This window comes from Anopheles coluzzii, chromosome 2 (genome assembly GCF_943734685.1).
Source record: "Anopheles coluzzii chromosome 2, AcolN3, whole genome shotgun sequence".
Lineage (NCBI taxonomy): Eukaryota > Metazoa > Arthropoda > Insecta > Diptera > Culicidae > Anopheles > Anopheles coluzzii.
This window is the reverse complement of record NC_064670.1, coordinates 94748661-94772069: the sequence shown is the minus strand read 5'-3', so window position 1 is coordinate 94772069 and position 23409 is coordinate 94748661. Positions and strand designations below refer to the sequence as shown.

At 47.2% G+C, this 23409-nt stretch overlaps 1 protein-coding gene across 4 annotated transcripts in view; it reads right to left on the bottom strand.

Moving 5' to 3' along the window:
• Positions 1-813: 813 nt before the first annotated feature.
• The window catches only part of LOC120950670 (protein FAM13A), a 37609-nt gene continuing 15013 nt past the window's right edge, over positions 814-23409 (bottom strand). For 2 of the 4 annotated variants that reach the window (XM_040368897.2, XM_040368896.2), the window contains exons 2-4: positions 16338-19025; positions 4719-6860; positions 814-2680 (exon numbers count right to left, since the gene is read on the bottom strand). In XM_040368897.2, coding sequence (XP_040224831.2) covers positions 1943-2680; positions 4719-6854 — 2874 coding nt within the window. In that variant the 5' untranslated portion in view covers positions 6855-6860; positions 16338-19025 and the 3' untranslated portion in view covers positions 814-1942. Of the gene's footprint in view, positions 2681-4718; positions 6861-7111; positions 7372-10188; positions 10605-16337; positions 19026-23409 lie in introns of those variants that run through there. The other 2 variants (XM_040368895.2, XM_040368898.2) reach the window with 2 other exon arrangements.

Here is a 23409-nt window from a genome sequence, read left to right as displayed (position 1 = left end):
GTGAAGCGGATAATAGACGTATTAGTACTTTAACTATTGTTCTTACTTATCGTACCTTATGTGAACTTGTGAAGTGATGATGGTACTGTTGTTTTTCCCGTAACATTCCGTTCTCCAACCTCAATCGGTAGAATGATCGATCGGAAAAACAAGTAACCAGTTGTGTTTGTGTAAGAAATAAAAAAAGCGAATTAAACAACGATTTCGAACAATGTTTCTCCCGCTTTCCTCTTACCCATCTTTCTGCTAATCTACTATCAAAGGTTTTCCAAAGAAAAAAAGAACATTTGGAACCACTTCTTCTTTTTCTTCTTCTTCGTCCGCGATCGCTCACACGCACACAGCGTTCGTATTCTTAATTTTGTAAATATGTGTATATAGATTTTGTTTGTTCTTTGTTTCCATTGTTTTCTTCTTCTTCTTACTTCTTCTTTGCATCACGTGTTCATTTTCCATTTTGTTGTATCGTGTCTGAGGGGGCTGTGTGTGTTCTTTTCTTTCATTCAGTTGCTCCCAATCTCAACTGTTTTCTTCCTTTTCCTCTTATTGAGCTATAAAATGTATTTGTATGCATTTGTTTTGTTTACTTTTTGTATGTTTGTTGTATTTGTTTTCTTATCCTTTGTGTTTAATGTCCCCTTATTCCTCCCCTTTTTTTCTTCTTATTTTATCTATTTTTTCTCAACATTCTTATGCTCTTCTCATTCATGCTATTGAAAGATTGCAGCGCGTGTTTGTACTGCTTCAGTATGGATGTGTGGGTTTTTCTTTACTTACTAAACAGCGTTTTTTTGTATTGTTTCGCCTCACGCACTGTTGACCACTTTTGGCCACTCAAAACCAGTACCACAGTTTGTTTTTTAACGTTGTTTGCTTGTATCGCTCCATCCTTTTTGCATTCACTCTATCTCTCTCTCTCTCTCTCTCTCTCTCTCTCTCTCTCTCTCTCTCTCTCTCTCTCTCTCTCTCTCTCTCTTTCTCCTGCACTCACACTCAAATATACATACACACACGCGCGCGCGCACATTCACTCGTCCTCACCTTCCTTGCCTAGCTCCCCATTATAGAAGGGGGCGCCGCGCTTTGTGTAAAAATACTTAAAAACAATGCAATAGTCTTTCTAATAGTTCAGTTAACAGTTAATAGACACCACGTGAAACGAAATAAATGAAAACAGAAAGAAAATAAAGTCGCAAACAAAACATTCATTCCAAACTTACGAAAAACTAACGAACCGATGAAAATAACATAATATTTGTGTTTAAAACCAACAACAGCAGCAGTCTAATTGTTTGCCAACCATCGGTTTGCTTGTGTATATATGTGAGTGTATGTGTGTGTGTTGAGCTTAGAAAGTTTCTTTCCTGCCAACAGTGTGTGTGTGTATGTGTTTTTGTGTTTGTGTAATCCTACTACCTATTTCGCATTTTCAATGCCTTCTTCGATATTCTAGCTTCTCATCTGCTTTGCGATACAATTAATGAACAGTGATAATAGTGCAGCTACTGGTGTAGCAACCGCTCCCGCTAGTGTTAGGCAGAAAGAAGAAGAAGCAGAACGCAGAACTGAAACGATCAGCAAAACGAAAACGAAAAGCACGAGCTGTAACAACCGCGCACCACCGTGCATGTAATATATCCTTAAAAAGCCCGTTCGTCGGCGCATTGCAGGAAAAGATTCGTGTTTTTGATTAAGTTTTCACTTTTGGGTACGCGTTCGGTTCGTTATTTTTCTCGTTTGCCGACTGTTTTCGACAGGGGTCGTTCTTCTTCTCGTGCGAGGATCGGCAGCTGCGCAAGACAACAGCGTGTTATGATCATCAAAATCAACATACGACATCAACATGCTCTTTTGCCGGCATAAACTACAAAACAATAATACCAAAACCGGCCCGGCATCGTTCAAATCCCGCACGACCGCAGCACCCAGGCGCTCCCGGCCCCTAGACGGCTTGCATTTGCTTCTTAAAGAGCGCATCGATCAGCCGCAGCTTGGCCTTCTTCTGCTTGTAGAGAGCGTACGTGTCCTCGATCGATTTGCGGTCCGATTTCAGCATCTTGCGCCCGGTCGTCTCCTCGAACTGCTGCTCAAAGTCCTTGATCGTGCGGCGCAGCTCCTTCTTCTCTTCGCGCGTCGCGTCGTAATGCTGCCACAGCTCGTCCGCCGTCATCGAGTGGATGTTTTCCGTCGCGGAACTGCTGGTCGTGTTGCCGGCGGTGCTGGTGGTTGTGTTCGTCGTTGCCGTCGTTTCTTCGGAATCGTCTGCCGCCGGCAGCTGGTTGGATGCGGAGATGCTGCTGCTGCTGCTCGGCGTGGTCATCGTGTCCGTGGGCGACTGCAGCATGGAGGTGGCCGACGGCGGCGAGATATCGGTGGACGGTGTCGTGGTGCCGACGATCGCGAGCGCCTCGTGCTCGAGTATGGTTGGCATCTGCGAGTTGGCCACACCGCACGGGCCACTGATCGAGTTGGCACGGTTCACCAGCCGCTTGATCAGCCGGTAGCGGTCGTACAGGGGTCGGGCCGCGTCACGCTCCTCGCGGCTCGCCGGTCGACCGTACATCGACTCGAGGTACAGCAGGGCACGCTGGACGGAGGCTTTCTCCTCCGTCAGCTGCTCGTTCGACAGCAGCTCCAGATTTTCGCTCCGTTGCTCCGTGTCGCGTTTCTCCGAGAGGCGCTAAGAAAAGGAAAATCGGGGGAAAACACACGTTAATTTGAGAGTAGTGGAATGGGAATATAATAATTATTAATATTCAAGCTGACTACATGAAGATGACCAAAGCAGCAAAATCATCTCTTACGCTTCTCCCTGCCAAAACAAAACAATGGTAGGTGTGTCTTTCGTTTGCTTAGTGCAATCGTTTTGCAAGCAAGAAATACGAAGAACACCCCACAATAAAGCTCATGTTTATTCGTTTCCACGTACACGATTAGACGAGCCGCGCGTCATCGCAGTGAATTCCTCTCGCGCGCGCGTCATAAATTCTTCTCCTTTCGAGTGCGATAAACGAGTTATCTCATAAAACCTTGTTCAACCATCGCCATCATTCATCCCTTGGCTTTGCCATCCACTGTGCCCATTTTGCCAGCTCTCGCACTGTACTGCACATGCCCTTATGCAGGCAAATAGGAAGAGTTTGCTCCGATAGGATGGGTGGTGGTGGTGATGGTGTGTATATTTCCATTTGTCCACTAGCCGCTCCACCAGCCGAATGGTCTTCCTGGTTCCCCATTTGGCTCGGCTGAATTGATCTATTCATTCACAACACACTCCCTCCTTCCGCCTTCAAACACACAATGAGTGGAAGGCGGCAAAGAGAGGCGGGAAAAAAGTTCAAGGTTCTTAACCAAACCGTCCACCACAGTTGAATTGGACGAAGGGAAAAGGGAGGTCCGAGGGGAGAACGAATCCCAGGGGAGAAAACTGTCGCAGATTCTATTTTCAATTCTGCCGCACTCATCACCACAAAGGCTGAGGGGGAGAGACAAGTTTCAGTTTCCGCTCTTGCGAGTGCTGTTCACGTTCTAATGAACCGCCTTTTGTTGGGTTGACCGCACAGCAGCACGAGGGCGACGGCACGTACTGTGCCAGCCGCGAACGGGTATCAGTCAACCGGGACCGAGATACGGTTGGGGGAGGAGGAATGGCCACTTCCGTCAGTGTGCCGTGGCGGGCCCACGAGGAGCTTTCGTTTCGCTCTAGCATGGTGATCACTACCGCCGCCATCATTCGCCAGCATATATTGTTGATTGTGTTCGGTCAAGAGATCAACTGTCGCAAGTGACACAAGATTGATTTTCAATCGATAACGGATCGGCGGACCATCATCCGCTGCACCATGGGCTGGTGAGGTGAAACTGGTATGTGTACATGTGACGACGGAATCGAATAGCAAAACGATGTAGCGGAACGGAAATACACAACCAATTTGTGATCATAAATTTAAAAATAATTAGACATTTATATAGCATTCCCATGAAGGTTTGAAATTATAAAAGCACTATAAAGCATTTGGGTAATAAAAATTAAGAAATAAAAGAATATAGGCACTAAAGCCTATAAGAATGATGTCATAAAGCTTGTCAGGTGTTCCATAAAGCTTGTCAACTTTGAAGCTGAACAGCTTGTGCCGTCGGGAGAAAATGGCTGCTTGAAAACAGTTAAAAAATAATAAATCATATTAATATAAGAATCATTTTGCTTTAGTCGACTGAATAACCGGGTGTTTGTATCACTTCTTCTCATTAATTTATATAGCTACAATTAGGAAGAAAATTACTTGAATGAAACGCAATAATAACCTATAAACTAGTAATATCCGAGAGCCTAGACAGTTTAAACCCATAGCAACAAATTAGAATGCCAATTGATCACTTTGTACCACGCATGATTCAAACAACGTGCGCGCCACGTGCATGCCCCGATAGTGAACGGCGCTAAACGCGCTGCTAATGCAACACGCCGGCAGCACTGCCACCCGCTCGATCATGTGAACGATCATCTAATTGCCCATAATTATCAACCGACCGATTTGCGGCATTCAAGCGTGGCACGCTTATCAGCCCCTTCTGAAACAAAACGGACGCGTCATCGTACCATTGTCATTCGCAGCACACACAAAAAAGAACCCAAAACGAGGCACGTGTAAGACGCAATGGACAATTGAAGCGAATGATTGATGAAGAGCTGTGGTGTGCCGCCCCCTTTGCCCTACCTTTTCAATGTCAGCGATCGTATCCTTCATCTTGGCCAGCCGCTTCTCCGTCGCCGTCTCGTCCTCGCTCAGCCCACCGTCACCGGTGGCGGCCTGTTGCTTTTGGCCGGTCGTTGCCGTCGTCGTCGCCGCCGCCGCCGCCACTTTCGCCGAAAAGACGGCCAGATCGGCTTTGATTTGATTCTTCTCCTTGCGCAGCTTGTGTATCTCCACCAGGATGCTTTTGGTCGGCGCGTCCGCCGACTTGTCGCCGTGCGTCGGCCGGTAGCCGTGCTCCAGCTCGAACCGGTCCTCGAACTGCGACAGCTTCTTCTTCAGCCCGCCGAGCTTCCGGTTGATCGCCTTCACGCGCTCGTCAAACATATTGTTCGCGGCCGGCGTTGCCTTCTGGTGATGGTGGTGATGGTGGTGGATCGTCGAGGGTGGCGCATTCTCCGCGCTGCGGTGATGAGCACCGTACAGCTTGAGCGAGTTGCCGGAAGAGACTGGCCGCAGCTTGGCGTGTGATACCGAATCCATACGCTTGGCGTACTCAAAGTTATCGTCCGCAAAGCGCTGACAGACGAGGGCCGGCGTATCGTCCGGGTACGTCTGTCCCCACGGGAGCTTTTCGCGCGGCGAAAGTGGTTCCTCCGGTTGGACCTCCTGCACCACCTCCTCCTCCTCATCATCGATGAGTTTCGTCGCTTCCTCAACCGCGTGATTTTTTTCCAGCACGTTGTTGTCGTTGTAGTCGGACAGCGGCACTACACCGTCATCCATCACCGTGTCGTCCTGCAACACTTTCTGCTGCTGCTCCCGATGCTTGCTGCTGGAACGGATGCGCCGTTCCGACTTGCCGCCACCGCTCGGGTGCGTGTCATGCTTGGAGTAGAAATGCTCATTTCCGGCGAGCAAAACGGCTCCCAAGCCCACGCTTGCCGCCTTCACGGCGAGCTTCGAGTGCTTGGAGCTGTTGCGCGCACGGGGCGACACCGACTTCCTGCCGGGCGGCGGGCGCGTCTTCGAGAACCGCTCACAGTGCCGCCGCCGCTCGTGCTCACCGTCCTGCTCGCTGTCCGAATCGCGCCGCGACTTCAATATATCCCGGCACGGTGACAGCCGATGGTGGGACGGCTGCGACTTCCCGCCGCCATGATGCAGATGATGGTGATGGCCACCGAGATGATGGTACAGATGGTTACCGTGATGGTGGTTGTGATGGTTGTTGTGCGCGAGATGGCCGGAATGGTGGTGGTGATGATGATGCTCCTTGCCCCCGACGCTCTCCACGCTGCCGATGAAGAATTTCTTCAAATCATCCGCACTGTTTTTCAGATTCTTCTCGAACACCTGCTGCTGCTGCTCATCCTCGCCCTCGAGCGGTTCCTCCGCGATGACGTTCTCCTTGTCGATGGAAATCTCCACCGACACGACGGCGGCTGCCGCCGACCGCTTCTTAAAGTCCTCGTGCGACGAGACGCGCCTGATCACCTCCTGACAGTTCGGCAGATGCTCCTCGCTGTTCGAGCGGATCAGCTTCCGGTCCTGGCTGATGGAGGACGTACTGTCCTGGCGCTCCTTGCGCTTGCGGCAGTTTTGCCACTCCGACGAATTGATCAGATTCGGTAGATACTGGTTCACGAGCACCGTGGGTGGTGGTAGAGCTTCGGACAGCTCGTCCCGACCACCACCATGACCACCCGCCGTACCGCGATCATCGTCTTTGCCCTTGCTGGTAGCGATCACTTTCACCCCATCGCTGCTGGTGCTGGTGCTGGTGTTGATGCCATTGCTGCTGTTGCTTGTCGTGCTGCTTCCCCCATCAACACTGCCGCGGCCGGCCGGGCCACTGACACTGTTGTTGCTTGCCGGGCAGTTGCTGCTACTGTTGCTAGTTGTGTTGCCTGCGCCATGGCTGATGCTGGTGCTGCTGCTGTTGCTGCCGCTGCTGCTACTGCTGCTGCTGCTACTGCTGCTGCTATTGCTACTGGTGCTGTGCGCTTTCGCTCGACCGCAGCTAACGACATCGTGATGATCCGCTACCACCACCGGGTCGGACTGACCGTTCGACGATAGGCTGATACTGGTCGGGGAGATGATCGTTGTCAGACGACTAAGGTCGTCTTCATTCTGTCCCAGTGATGGGCGACGCATGCCGCACTAAAGAAAGGGGTAGAGAAAAAAGGAGGAACATATTAGAAAAAAAAACACTTTTAATATTGATGAAAATGGTTGATGGAGACGCCTAGTGCCTCTTTCGTCACAACAAATCCAAATTAATGGGTTTAAACATACAGAAATCAAATACATTTTCTATGTATACAATATCAAGCTAATTCTTAACACCAACAAACAATTAATATACTCCTAGCAATTATTTTTATAATTTTAATACACTTTCTACAACCCACCCCAGCGCAACGGTGGAGCAGCCTGGTCCGTTGTAGCTTACAACATCGACGACCGGAGCAGTGCAAAAGCTTTCACCTTCGCACCGTCGATTGATTAAACAAAGTGTGCATGGATGTTCCAATCCGAACACAATACATTCGAGCAAGTTTGATAACCATAGCAACCGCCACGATAAAGTTTTCCCCAAACCGTCTTCTTTGCCTTTGCAGCATTGGAAAACAGTCAATCAAATGCAATATTTTATCGATCCAAGGTCAGTATACTGCTAAAACTGGGAGATAAAGAGAGAGAGAGAGAAAGAGAGAGAGAGTGAGAGAGAGAGAGAGAGAGAGAGAGAGGGAGAGAGAGAGAAAACACGCGCCGGAATCGAAATGGAATTGATCAAACACTTCAGCAATCAAGCGTGTTTACAAAACAGTTCGCCGCCGTACCGCTTGAAATGGCACTCGAGGGAACAAAAACAATTGAAAGAAAAGCTTTCACTGACGATTCGCTTTCAGTGCGAAACAAAATAAATAATAACCACTACCAGCAGCCAGCAGCAGCACCACACCTAAACAGCGTGATAATAGATAGGGTTCAGTCATAGTGGAGGTGGGGTTGGGAATTCTCTACTCCTCGCTTTTTTCTATTTTGCTCCCTGTCAATCCCCTCTTGTGACCTTCGCAAAAAGGGGAGGAAAACCGTGACGTAAATGTTTTCCCTAACCGCGACCGCGGAAATGCAGTTCACGCGTCATTGCAGCCCCAGCACAATCCGGGGGTAACGCCATAACATGCATGTTCACACTTCTCTCGCGCTCAATCACGCTCTCTCTCTCCCTCTTGTTCTCTCTCTCTCTCTATAATTCTAACACATTGTTTTACATTTGCTCGTGTGTCCTGCCATGTGAGACACGATGTGTGATAAAATTTGTCCAATTTAGCCCTCGTCCGCACCACCCCTCCTCATTCCCTCGGAGGTCGCGCTTGAGCAGGGCAGAGCTTAAAGCCAGCCTTCAAAATATATTCACGTAATTCGTTCGTAACCATTTAGCGATTGGCTTGAGGCGCTCATACGGAAGGAGAGGGAGAGGTTTAAACTGGGTCAGGCAGGCAGGTAGGCAGGCTGGTGGCCGGTGCAAATTGTTTCACGATCAATAGATAGAAAATGGCGCTAAGCTAGAACAGAACACGGACACAAAAACACGACCGCGAACACGGGCCCCTCGACGGGTGTGATGACGCGCAGTGGCGGTTTTAAATTGTTCCAATTGTTTACCGCCCCGGAACCAACCCGTGAACTACTAGCCACTCGTGATGAAGTGTAGAGCGCGGACGGGTGGTGGGTGTTGTACGTGATTTTGTTTTATCGTAGTTCTGTCGCTGATCTAAAGCTCAAGCGTTACGAAACGGTGCACTTTTGCACTTGTACTACATCAAGCATCACCACCAACACCACCGTCTAGTGCCTTCGGGCGACTCAAGTTTGTTGACAGAGATGCACAAGATGCAAAACGAGATGCATACCGTCCTCGTGGCACGAGTTTTCGATCCCCCAATTCACACTTTGCCCACTAGCGATCGTATTAAATTGTCAATCCACAGCGGCGCACACAACACAAACACTTTCTTGCGAGATTGACGAGTGATAGGGAAAATGCGCTGTTGTTTTCTTCTACACGCGCTGCTATACTCCCTCCCCCCCATTATCTTCCAATAAATGACGTCGAATTTTTGGTCACCAGCCCCCTACGCCTATCAGATCTCAATTATCTCCCACATTGGACACACGCCGCTTATCGCATGTCACGTCAACAACAGTGGTCGTCGTGTCGCTTTTCTTTTGCCTGCGTGTCTGCCCCCAAGATTGATACATTAATCGCGTTTTGGCACGCGCAATTGTTTGACTGTTGATAGTACAGTTTCTCCCTGGGTGCTGTATAATAAAAACGTCCAGCGCAGTTAATGAGCGTATCATAAAACGGAGAAGAAGTGATTGGTTGACAAAAGAAAGGCGGGGCGGTTTGGGGAGCAATTCAATCATCCCCGGGATGATATTCGAAACACAGTTTTATCTGGACACACCAGCGCGAAACAATGTCCCGTTCGGTGATAGCGAAACACGTTACAGGATAGCATCTTAGCGTGTGACGTATTGGCTTAAGACGGACTTGTCTGTTTCTAGAATGTGCCTGTGATAATGTGCCGCGCGCCCTTCGCTCCGATAGCTGTGCTGTGTTCCAGTTTCTACGCCCAGCGCCGAATCAGTAGGTCAGTAGCAGCATGGTGATGGATGATTGGCGATGATCGGCCGGAGCGTCTCCAAGGGGCTCTAGATCTTGTTCTACACCCATTGCCCCAGCCAACGTCAGCAAAGGGGATTTAAACGAAGCGAGAATGTAACAAGTGGTATTACAGCAGAATTCGAGCTCGAGCTTAATCCATCACAAGAGCCGGAGCAGCCACTTCATCGAACATTGAACACAATGGCCCCGCAGGCCCAGCAGGCGTGCCGTCACAAACAATGTAGGGATCATCTGGGCGAATTCTCTATCGACGAATGATTCCCTTTGGGTGAATCGAATGCGAAAACAACATCACCGTGTACTTCAACGAAGGCACGTTAAACTGGCACAGGTACTTGAGATATACCGAAACCACATTATCTAACACAAACAGTGTCGAATCAGCATGGTATGGCAAGAGCGAGTGGCGTCCCGTGACATGCAATTCTCGCGAAAGAATAAAAAAAACATCCTGTGCCACTTCAGATCAGCCACACAAATACACACACACAGAGGTACTAAAAATGCTATCCTTTTTATTGCACCCAATCGAACTAAAACCGGAAGCCGCTACAAAGCTCACTGGGTGGTAAGGGGACTTCTTCTCTCTCATAAAATCCTCCCACCCCACGCAGTTGGTCACTTTCTTCACACTTTCAAGGGCCACTTATTGGTGGACACTTTCCACCTTCCACTTCAACGCGCTTACGATTTTTCAACAATCACACCAATAACGACAACATCTCGCCGGAGATGTGGAATCTTCCACCAGCAGTACTTCGATGAAACGGGGAAGCCGTAACCACTTACTTTATTTTTCCACTCCCGAATGTGGCAGGCGTGTGCCAGCTTGTAGATCAGCCCCTTTCTACCAGCGACATGATCGGTGGGCTGTACGCACAGCATGATGTCAGGCACCACTTTAACAAAGGTCCTTGTTGTGTCCTCGTAAAACCACTCTCTTTATGATCGCCTCACTTCACAAACGACTTCCCAGTGTGTCAGCTGCAGCTGGCTTGGGAAGTACTGGTCACACTTCAAAGCATGGATTGCTTTGCACTGTTCATTGGAAGACACCTTATAAACGTCAAGAAATTGTCTGTCCCGTTGTCTCTGCTTGGAAACGAAACGACTAACAGAATCACAGTGCACTTGAGTGTGATCACTTTCGCGTACGATCTGCTTGCGATGCCGGTTGCAAAACTTGTGGGAGCTTGCCAGTCACCCGGGATGGGTTTTATACACGGCAGTGACACGTATACACACAGGCGAGTGATAATAGAGGTGCCTTCGTCACACACACACATACTAGACACTCTCTCCAACAGACAGATTGTGCGCTGGCAGACTACGCATAGCCGCGCGCCGGAGACTGTGAGATGATGTCTCCCATGTACAGGGACAATAGTAGAGCGAAACACCGTCCCCGTCACCGGAGAGAGAGAGGGGTTGTTTTCGCTGTTCTCCAGTCTTGTGTGGCAGCATTTTGTGCGCTAGTGAGTGTCTTGCGCTTATCACCTGCGAGCACGCTTGTTGTCGTCGTCGCCGTCGTCACGCTTATCTTCCTCTCAAGTGTACTAAAACACCAACGAGAGTGGTACGACACAACGATCGCGCTTGCAATGCTTTGCAGGCATTACACATTGTTTCTGTTGGCGCTAGAGTTGAGCCGGTAGCGTATGCGCCGCCATTGGAATCTGTTTCACTGTTTCCGTGCCCTAATTGGTTCTCGCGTTCGTGTTCGCAGCCCGTATTATTTTACAGCGCTAAGCTACTTGTGTCCGATTGGAGAGCAATTCCACCGGATTAGTGGGTTACCGTGAAAACAACAAGGCAGCACAGCACCTTCTATAATAATGGAATGCTAATATTAAAGGGCCTCGCAGGGAAAATTGCGATCAGTTCGCGTGTGTGTATTCACTCGTTAGCCAAATATTGACAGAAATCGTTCAAACATGGCTTTCCTGGGGAGTGCGGCGGGTGCTTACTTTTACCTGGGACAATACATTCCAATATAGTACACAGGGGTTAGCGCTGTGGGGGGAATAGTAAACAGCTGTTTTTCCCCAGCCTGCTAACAACGCCATTTCTCGGATGGTGACGCTTGCTAGGATGATGGTGATCTCAGTGTTAAGTCTCTTTACAGAAGATGGCGAGCTTTGTAGAGGAAAAGCTTGGGCTTTTGAGCTTTTTTTTTAAATCCTAACTAAGTGATCCATTCAGATGTTTTAGATTTATTTAATGGATGGAAGTCGGCATATCTCTTTGGAAGGTTCGATTTTCCTTCTTCTTTACATTCTTGAAGAATCCTAAGCCATGTCTACCATCCAAGTCTATTGTCTTGTCTTGCAAGACTATATGTTTTTCCTTTTATTTGACGCTACAATTGCAGTCAGTGGTATAAACAATGGTTACTAATGGACTTAGGTTATGTTATCTACAAGCCTACAGATTTACCGCATAAGCAAGATATATAGAGGACCCGGATCTATACAAGTTTTGAACCCATGACCAACATGTTGTTAGTTGTCGATCGAGTTGATGATTGTACTATGGTGCCAGGTCAACAGCATAGAGATATAAAAGCTACAGATTAACATTTTTTGAGATCAAAGCCAAATGAGATCCAAGTCTGACTACAGAAGACAGCAAGCCACTTTTTCAAGCTTGATCGAAACGGAATCGAAACGATTGTCAAAAATAACAAACAAATGATGTTTTCGTTTGAGTTTTTAGAACCTTTTTGCAACAAGGTAAGTGCTCTCGGCTCTTTTTAAAATGCCGGAAATGAAATATTTTAAATCACTCTTCACATCCCCGAGACTTCTTGGCCGGCTACATACAGAAGTGTTAATAAATGCTACTTTCCACAGTCAACAGCCATCTTTGAGCCTTTCGCGTAGATCACGCGCGATAAGACCTGTCAAGCGGATCCCACCAGACACCGCGGCTCTCGCACAACTTCGCACTCCAACTGGCTCACACAACCTCCTCATCTCCCATTAAATCGCTCCCAAAGACAGAGATTTAAATGCACCAGGCGCACCAGTACCATCCGGAACGAACGGTACAGCACCGATTTAATCTGAACCGAACTGATTCACGGGCCACGGGCAAATGGTAGAGGCGAATGTTAGCACCTAATGTCGTCACAGCTTCCTCTTCTTCTCCTAGCGCTGCCGTTTTCCATTTTGCACAAAGTACTGCAAGGTCGTTGTGTTTGCTGGCCCCGTAGGTACGCGACATCTTCTCTCAATCTTGAGCGCGACACTCACTTGCCGCTACTTTTAATTGCACCGTGTGTGAGTGTTGTTGGAGGTTCCGCAACGGTGTACCGTTTCGCACACCTCGCGTCGCGTTCCTCCACCCATTTTCTCACGCCTCCACGAAAGGTGGACGGGCAAAAACTGGAAACCATCTTGCAATCTTGCCGCTTTCTTATCAACCTCCAACAAACAGTGATCAAATTTGTTTACATTCGTGTACGGCTCTTGGCCTTTTCGTTTCGCATGGTCTAGCAAAAATCGATGCTTCTTGATGATTGCTTGTCATCTTGTGGGCCCACAGGAGTTCCCGATTGGTTCGGCCGGGTATCGAACATTCACGGTCAAAGATCGGATCATTGATACCGGGTGTGGTTTTGTTGCGGAGAATCCGTTCAGACGTGCAAATGCCAACATCCTCTAGCACAATCACCGCATGGTAATATTAATTAAACGGAACTGCAACGGTAGGCAAATTGAAGAACCACTAATTGAACTGATAAAAACCGGTATGGGCTCATCACTTATCGGTTGTTGGAGACAGTGGAACGCTGTTGCAATTTCTTTTTCCCACGCATCGTAAGCGTGAAGTATGTAAAGTGGCCCCAAGATGGCTTGCATCAGTGAGTGGTAGTATCTTATCGTAATGAATTTAATTTACCAGCAATGCGAACAGACGACGCTCGTGAGTCACACCACGCAATGTAATAAACCTTTGTTGTTTTGTCCAGCCAAACTGTTGTGCGGACGAATTATGAGCAAAATATCTTTACAGCTGGGTATTTGCATTAGAGGGGACGACCGGTTATAAATAGCCACTGCAAGCATTTTTATTTTGGTATTTTAAAAATAGATCATACACCGCATTTGCAAAAGCTTTGGTTAGTCACCTGTCATAATATTATTTTTTTGTAACGACCTTTGGTTATGCCAAGAATTAAAAAAATTGTTGTTATCTTGCATGTACTTGCAAGTGAAGCAGCGCTTATATAAAACTGCTGCTGTAATACAAATTTTAATAAATTAGTTCAATATTTAATCAATTTAATTGGATCTATTCTAAGCGACTATTCTTACAATGGAAAAACGCCCCAAATAATTCTATCCTTTCAATCGATAACGACAACACAAACACACCATCGCTCATTACCATTAAACAATTTTCCAACGTTTAAATATGTATCATACACAGTCGGTGAGCTCGGCGAGAGGGAACCCTGCCACACCTTTCCTCATACCGTATGCCCACCACAAAGTGAAGGCCGCACTCACACAAACGCACGGGGACAGCCAGAGCTGTGGCACCTGACAAAATAAGTGCCATGTTTGGGCATTTTCCCAAAATAATCTATATGCGCGCCCCAATGCACTGCCACACACTACTGCTGCTGCTGCATTATTAATCATTACCCGTGTGCGCCAGTTTTCCATCATCGCGAGGGAAAGGAGCAAGCGTGTAAGTAGCGCAAATGAAATGGAGTTGCCTGCGTACAGGCGGGACGTGTAGCAAACGAACAACATTTGCGTCAGAATAAATGACGTCGGAGTGAGAGAAGGGAAAGAAAAAACAAAACCCAAAGGCAAAATTCCACATCTTGATCTTGGCTTCTTGGTGTGAATATGTGTCAAAATGAGGCGATCCTCTTAAGGACCAACATCCAGAGTCACGCGCAATGCGAACGAGAGAAGCAAAACGGCAGCAAAAACACCACGACCGAGTCGACGGAGAGACGCTGACGAAAGATATGTGTGATCGTATTTTTATTGGTCGCTTTTAAGATTCAACACTTTTGGTAAAAATACCATTGCTGACTAGTCATACCTTTACAGGCGAGCGTCTTAAGTACGTCATCTGCGGTCGGTGGCAAACATTACGCACAGATTTCAAAGTGCATCCGGAGACGGGTCGGGCAAGTGGGAAGGAACACCATTGCGGAAAGATTACGCTTTATATGAGGATGCACTTTGGAAGAACGACGGAGGGAATGATAATCCTAACTTATTGCTAGCGATGAGCGATGGTTGAGGGCTTTTTTGAAGGTCAGCTAATGCGAGAAATGTTCCACATTAATCGTTTAGTTATTTGCCTTTTTTGAAGACACGTGGATGAAAACTGCTGCCCAACGTCTCTTGGCGATTGTAGGCGGGATTTCAGCTCGACAAGCATTACATGAACAGTCCATACAAATATTCATTCAAATGATGATTATTATGACAAATTAATTTAGCTGTCAGTGAAGCTACCATCATTCAACGACCCATTGCATTACGCATCATATGCAAAGCTATCTTCACCTCCGCCTATCGACCAAAACACACACACATTGGTTTGCTTTTACAATATATTTGAAAACCGTTGAGCCATGCATCATCACACAAACGCTTCCACCCTGCTTTGTTGTTTATTTACAATTATTAACCAACAACCACGAAAAAAAAGCCCGAAACAAGACGCCACACGTTTATCGGTGAACGGTGTACCGTCGCAGGAACGGGGAAACACGATAAGCAATGGGACGTAACATCAGGGAACACGCCAACCAAACAACATGCCCGGCCCTTCGCTCTCTGCCATTGCTCGATGTGAACCGCGGCCGCAAGACCGGCCTGTGCGGCGGAGATTGGCGACGAAATTGGCGCATTTCGAAGCAACAAAACAAACACCTCATCAGCCTGGCCGGTCATAACATGACCAAAAAAAAGAGGAAAACAAAAAAAACCGCCTGCAAAATGCCACTGTATGGGAGAAGTGCCGACACATGTGTTGGGCCCCTGTGCTTTCTGGGATTGATGATTGCGGGGCCGCGACCGGCTGGCTAAAAATATAAACGCGGTTTAATACCCCGGCTGGCGCGGAAGATGGTGAGATTTTCGAGCGACAACAACACAAATCGGTTGTTGTTTTGTGGGATTTTGTTTTGCTCGTGTTCTTGGTTCTGGGTTGAGAATATTGTTCTGGGTGGGAGTGGTGTGATGTGGTGGCATCTATCTAAATTAAAATGTACAAGATTCGGCACAGAGTTAACGCGGTTGCTTAACTACGGCAAATTGGTGCTGGTTGCTGTTTCGTTGTAGTGTTTTAAATATTGATACTGAATATTGATGGTATAGTGTAATGTGATAATGATCGGTATATTACACAACAATGCATGGGATCGATTCTACGCTGGACCATCACTTCATGACCGAAGAACAATTTCAGAGATTTTTCTTAAAGGTGCGCTATTTCTCTCAAAGTATATAATAATAAAACGAAAGAAAATAAAAAAAAACTAAAACCAGCTCTCCTTTCACAACCAATACCCGGATTAGATTAATTGATTAATTAGGTATCGTTTCAAAACAATTCTACATTCAACAATTTCGTATCGTCGTCAGCTATTATCCATCACTTCCAATTTTTTGCGCCGGATGAAATATCATTGCAATTTGTACGTACGATCAACTGTTTTCTACCCTTCCGATGGCAATCTGCCAACCGAAACCTCCGCCCCAAATACACCAAACCTTCTCGAAGGTCAATAACGATCAAGCAGGAGGGCAATAAACCAAACGGACCTTCGCAAAGATCATCGCCACTTGGAGCCAAACAGAAACTACTTCCGAACGTTTTTAGCAATATAAACGGCAGGTAAGAGTAGAGAAAGAGAGCGATACGATATTTATGCCCTAACGATAAAATATGTTTACACTTACCACGCAAGCGGTTACCGTTTCCCAGCAGTTTTTGGCAAATGCTTCAATTTTGGGTGGAATCTTCGCGGCTTAACGACGACCAAAGCGACAGCGGTTGTGAGTCGCTGTTGCTGCTGCTGCTGATGTTGCACTGCTGATGTTGATGGTGGCCCGAGCTTCCGGATGTGTATGATGGTTCTTCCGGATGCGCGGCGGTACACACTTGCGAATTCGGCACAAACTAGCACGTGTGTGTTTCGAACTCGTTGTTCTGGCAGTGTATCACTTCCCAACAACAAACAGAAGCAGAGACAGCAATTTGATCTATCTTCCCGTTGTTGATCTCGTTTCCGTTTGCGAACAGTGGGATTTAATTATCCAAACAAGCAGGCCGATCACACGATGCGTACACGGTACGCCGATGTTATTGTCCCCGGGACGTCTGTAGAGATACTCGCGAAGGATGTGAAGTCCTCGGATGACATCAAGCTACTACCGAGCTGTTCAGCCGCTTCCGAAAGGATCGCCCGTGTGCTTCGCGCACACACACACTCTGGTGCAGGCGGCCGGCAAGCTTTGGATCAACACACACTCACACACGCGCAAAGCCAGCAAAGGGTATCGCGACGCGTGTCGTGCGGTAGAAGGTGATCAGTGGTAGTAGTGTAGTAAGTAACCGAAGTAGTAGTATGAAGCTAACTTAGTAGTACTAATGCAGCGGCGCTCTCCTCTCACTACACACGCTCTCGCTCACACTCGCTCTCACAGGCACTCACACACACACACACGCTCGCTCGTTGGCGCTCCCGGCACTCTTGCTGCCTGGCTAATGCACTAACTAGATATTTCCCCCAATCACACACACACTCGCACGCACGCAGTGGGTTGGGTCGTGGTCGGCCACTAGGTAACGATGCTACTAACGATGACACAATACAGTGTACTCACACACACGCACTCACACACTATAACAACGCGACAGAGTTCCGTTCATCGAAGTGGCATATCCCGATCTCTGCACATTTTTACGACCTTTGCCCTCGGAAGGGGACGTCCTCTGCCCGCCAATGCGCCGGTGTCTCTACTTCTCGCTCTGTGTGGCTGTGCGGTGGTAGGCCGCGAAATCTATGGCTGCTTCAGGAAGTGCGTTGACACGAGGCGGTAGTTCAGCATGGGAACCGCCTGCGCTGCCCCAGATTTAATGCACTTACCCTCCCGGTTACGATCGCGCTCGCTTGGGGTTGGTTGGGGCGTCTAGCTCCGAGATGGAGAAGGACGAGACGGGGTAGGGAGAGTGAAGGAAGAGGATCTGCTTAATTCGCGACGATTACGTATGAGAGAGAGAGCGAGAGTTCGGGTTTTGTTGTTGCTGGGTTTTGAACCGCTTTTAGCTTACAGAGGAATTCTTCTTCCTCTGTTCGTTAGTGTACGAGAGAGACGATCTTCTAGAGATTCGATCACGCTTTAGTTGATTCTCAATCTGCTTAATCCCACAACCAGTTCGTCTTAGAACACTTCACTTCTTATTTGAATGCAAAAATCCGCAGAAGTTCGTCCGGCCTTCCTAGTACACTCGAAAGTATATCACGATCACCCCACTCAGGCTCACTAGCCGCCGACAGATGCAGATTCTATCGGCGACCGGAGATCACGCGAAGAAGCGTTGCGCCTACTTGTTGCTCACAATTTACTGTATCGTCCGCGATCTCACAATTGGCTTTAATAAAAAAGCCTTCACACCCCACACCGTTCCGATGGGCGGCGCTCTGTTGGTGTCGCTTTCTCGTGCTGAAGTTGCTGTTGTTGATTATTATTGGTCGACGCCGCAACGCAACTACGCAGTTGCCCGCTTCGACGATATGGTTCGCTTATAACGTTTCGGAAACCTTCTTTTTCCTATGTCTCTTCGGCGTTCGATTACAACGTGCCCAGATCGGACCTACAACAGCGACACTACTGCTGTCTGACGCTGGTAAGAACTTACTGAACGCCGTTGCGCTAAAGAGCGCACACGACCACAGCACGCTTACTTCTCTTTCGCGCTTCGCGAAACTTGCCCCACGAAAAAGGCTTGCTTGCTGCTACCCTCTTATACGAACGGGTAGGGGCAAAAGCCAAAATCGATTCAACGGCGATGATGAGCGACCGAAGACTGTCACGGAACGCAACTTTCGGTACCGCTGCTGCTGCTGCTGCTGCTGCTGCTACTCTGGCATCAATGGCTGCACTTGGCCGATTCGGCGCACTGACTGACTGTCCACACACGACGCCGAAATCGGCTGCTCACCGCGATGGGTGTGAATGTGGGGAATCGCGTCGCCACACACACACAAACACGCCCAAGGGTGGATTAGTGTAGTGGCGTGTTGTTGTTTTTTTTTTAATGTTTTTCGTTTCGGTGCGTCTTTCTTTGCCGCCCCTAGAGTTTCTTTGTCCGCGCACCTATCCGCTTGTGTTGCATACGCAACACATTCCTTTCGACCGACCGTTGTGGCGCGCACGTATCAATTCTTTTTTGCTTTCGGCAAAACTGCAATTCAGCACTGCAGCACAGCGGCGTATAGCGCGCGCGGGTGGGGCGCGTTCCCTATTTCCGGACCGCGACTTTTCACCGCGTCTTAATCACTCTGTTTACGAGGGTTGCGGGCTTCAGTACGCACCAACTGGCGTTCGGAGAGAATAAACATCCGGTTTTGGGAGTGTATGAATCTGCAAGACAAAACAAGAACAAACAGGAATTAGTGAGCTGTTGAGAGGGATGCGTCTTGTACATGACATGGTAAAGGGCATTTCTTCATAGTTCCAGAAGCATTAAGACAATCAATAAATCGATGCCCCTTCCTAATGACCTCGAGGTAGAACATTGTGTCACAATAGGAATTCCAGTTCCAACAGGAAGGAACCTTCACGCATCGCAGAAGCCATACAACATGAGGAGGAACCGTGTTTTAGCACAGTGCGGCTTGGCAACACCCGCGCGCATAACCTGTTGCCCGGTTGCGTGTGCTTGAGAACAAAAGGGGAAGGTCTTCAAGGTCGTTTACTAATGGAGTTCTTTAATTACGGTGCGACTTTTAATCTCATCGACACCGTGTCTCGCCTTAGATGGCAGGGTGTTGGATCATCACGACCTATGGCAACAGTGGCGCAGGCGGGCTAGGGTTGGAACTGCATTTTCAACCGGTGCGTACAGGAACATTATACAACTTTTACATCAGTTTTGCGCTGTAGGGATTCCGCTGTTGGGTTTCGCAGTTTAGATGAAACCGAGAGAGAGAGATAGCCATTTATATCGCCTACTACCCACTCCCATTGGAATGCAGCAGAGCTTGCAAACTTCCTGCCAGCAAAACTCAGCGTCAACGTCTCCAGCATTTGCCCATTGCCGTATGCAAACGAGAGCAAAAGTGTAAATTGCTTTAAGAGATGAGAAGCGTGTGCGAGAGTCGTGAGGTGTTCCTTAATTTTCATTCACATTCACTGCCACAAGTGGGATTTTTCTAAACCGCCACCGGGTCTCATCACGTCCGTTCGGTGAACCAGAAAATGTTGTCCAGTTACACCGCCACTTCTCTTTCCTCAGCATCTGCATACGGTCTCTATATCTGGGCTAATACATTTCAATATTGATTTCTAGGCCAAGCAGGTGCAAACGATTGAACATTGACATTGGCAGCTGTTTAGAAAGGGAGAGCAGCGTACACTATTACACTGCCCTCATGCACCTCGAGTTCATTGCTCCAGTTCCACCTGGCAAACTCGCTCGAAAAGGTTGACGGTGGGAGTGGAAGGGAAGGGGAAAAACTAGAATTAATCATAGATGCTCTTATAAACAAAGCAATCATTGCTGAACTGAACGACTTTATTGCAACGTTACTTCTCTAACAGAACTCCAACGAAATGGTGCGTGACCAAGACACAAGAAGGACGCTTTTTTACAACACACACATCACTTAGCAACTGAACCTGAAGGATATAGTTACCAACAGGGCTCTCAAGGACAGATGTGCATTGTCTCGTACAATAGAACAGAACAAAAGGACAGCTCCCATGCAGAGTGCCTCTACTACCACTCTCACACAACGCAAAGGTACGGTACGGCGGCGAATAACAATCGTTAAAAAGTTTTACAATCAGATTGCAATAAATTTACCCCGCTTCTTCGGACGCTCCCCTCTTCTTTGCATTGCTGGGAAAAGCGGAAAAATTATCATCAAATCGTTAGCTATCGTTGCCATTCGCCCCAATCGTTCTGGTCGTGCTGCGTGTGCTGGCTCTTTCCTTTGGGTAAACGGTTCGCGTGTCACCATGCAACACAGTTTTATTGGCAAAACGGTAAGCAAATAAAATCTGTGGCCAAGACACGATCGGTAGATTTGATGCGGATTGATATAAATCATAGAGCAATCGAAAGAAGAAAAAAAGACAAAAAAACAATCAATCAATACCATTAGAAGCATAAAAACGGAACTGTAAAGAAGGGAATTCACTGCACTTACAGGGTTTTCCGAGTCAATTTAAATTGTATACAATATTTTTCATTAGGTACTTTCTCCTTAAACCAGAAACAAGTGTCAAAAAGAGACTCACCAATATTTTTGCGTTCATACACCACGAATCTTCGCATGAAAACAATTTTCGTAATTCAACAAAATATTTCGTAAAACACGAGTTCTTGTTGTATGAAATGCACACTATACAGCCGTTAGAACACATTGGACATGGGACCAATCGAAAAGTAATGTTTAAAAAACGAAAAAAACACGATATTTATCTCGGCCTGTCAAACGATTGCAAGCAGTTTTTCAACAGCTGTCAAATGTTGTAATTGCATCACAATAATTTTTAGTTCTTCCACATGATTTTCAACACATCTTAAGTTGAATTGAGTTTGACAGCTCTTTGTGATGTGTTGAAAATCATGTGTAAGAACAGAAATAATTTTAACATGATGCAAATACACCATTTGACAGCTGTTGAAAAACATCTAGCAGGTGGTGAATGAATAATGTGCACATTCGAAAGTGAGTTGGAAAACCCTGTATTGATATGAAAAGATTTGATTTGCAGAAAACAAAAAGGGATTTTGTGTTGTAAATTTTTGATGAATTTTCTGTTCAAAATTACATCACCAAAAGCTATTTAAAAACATGCAATTTAAGATAAATTTACATTCTTATTATACTCGTAACGCAACTCGATTAATTCCCTTTTTCATTACACCGGTATTCTGTTGTTCACCTTGTTGCGTTTAAATGTTCAATCTGCACAGAATGTAATGCAGCTCTGTTTAAGGGAGCAATTGGGCTCCCCTTCCCCCAAAGCCGAAGCTCTCGAACTTTCCACAAGCGCAATAAAAACACGCGCTACAGTGTATTTCTGTGTTGTTCAGTAATAATCCGGTTTTCTCTCTTCGAAACGACAACAACGCCAAAAAAAACCAGCCAAAGCGACCCAAAGTACACACAACAACAGAAAGGAGATCGAGAGTGCGTACCGGCCTCACCACCCCTTAAAGCATAGAACACACACCGGTGAGCAGCGGCCCACGCGCGCAACCCCCGCGTACCGGCAAACATCGGAACAAGCAGCCCGGCGAGATGAAGAATCAGTATTTATTTAAATAAATTATCTTCTCCCGAAAACAAACTCCCCACCAAACGAACCGCGACGATACTTGGTTCCGTCGAACCGGTTTGTCCAGTTCATCCTGATCCGATCGACCGGGCCCCTCTGCCGGCTGCAAGGGAAACGCAATAACCGGCCCGGCAAGATGTGCGTGTGCGTGTGTGTGTGATCTGTGCGCTTGTACACACTGTTGGAAGATTTTATTCTCCTCACCATTCGGCCTTCGGAGGAGAACCTCTCACTCCGGTCGGGTTCCCGCGACCCACAAAATAATATGCCGGCCGGTAAAACCGAGGTTGCCACACCCGGTGGCCCCCGGCCGTGTGCAGTGTTGCAGCAGGGATGTGGATATATGACACACATACACATACCCATGGAGATATTTTCACCAAAAGTGGGTTTCTTATGCGTCCTTTTTGGAGTTTCACAGTATTTCCCCAAACTTTTTTGTAAATGGGATTTTATGGGATGAAGAAAATTCAGTTAATTCTTCACAAAAATGTCTTTTTTTTAATTTTAATATTAGGTTTTCTTTGGTTGTTTGGTGCCTCTTTCATGACACACTCAAGGCATCAAATTCGGAGTTATCCAGTGATTGGAAGGTTGTTACGCATTAATTCTACGTCACACCGATTATATCGATCCTTTTGCGAAGTGTTTCTCCCCATTCTGGGTCAAGTATGATGTTCGTGACTGAGAGGCTTTTGTCACGTTTAGATAAAGATCTCCTTCCAGTGACGATTTCACTGTACACAAGGACGTTATTTTTAGCGATACTTCTAGAACTTCAGAGCGAAAGAATTGGCTTGTGAGCTTGTTAAATTAATGCTTATTTTTATGTTTAGCCTTAGCCCTAGCAAGAAGTTTAAAATACATTTGCACAAAACGTTTGCAGTGACGCTCCAATTTGCAGCAACCAGAACCGGAGGGAGGAGTGTTCTTGCGGTGGGGACCCCCACGCCTTACGTGACTTTCAGTTTCAACTGTCTCCTCTGCCGGTCACGTTGACGTCCATCTGGTCGCAGACGACGAGCTGCACTTCCCATAAAACGTTGTTTATTAATTTTGGCTTCTTCTTTGCATTTACAGCACGGCGACAGGCGTCATGTGAACATGACGAGCCGGAGAGCAGGAGCACGGCTGATGGTTGGGGGTGACTCGCATCAATTCGCTTCCAATATGTTTCACTTTACCCTCAATTGGTGGCAATATTTTTTCCCTCTCCTGAGTAGCGGGATTCTTTGCTATTTATAGGCGTCGCAAAAATGAAACCTCCATCACAATGCATACATACTGCTGAGCCGCAAACTTGAGGATCGATGCTCATCTTTCAAACACCACTCAAGTAAAGCCGACGGAAGCGTCCGACGTCATCGTTTCGTTTGTGTCTTCTATTTTTTCCGAATCCTTCCCCTTTGTTCTGCATTCTGGTTGCCGCAAAATCCACAACACAAAAGAGGTGCCA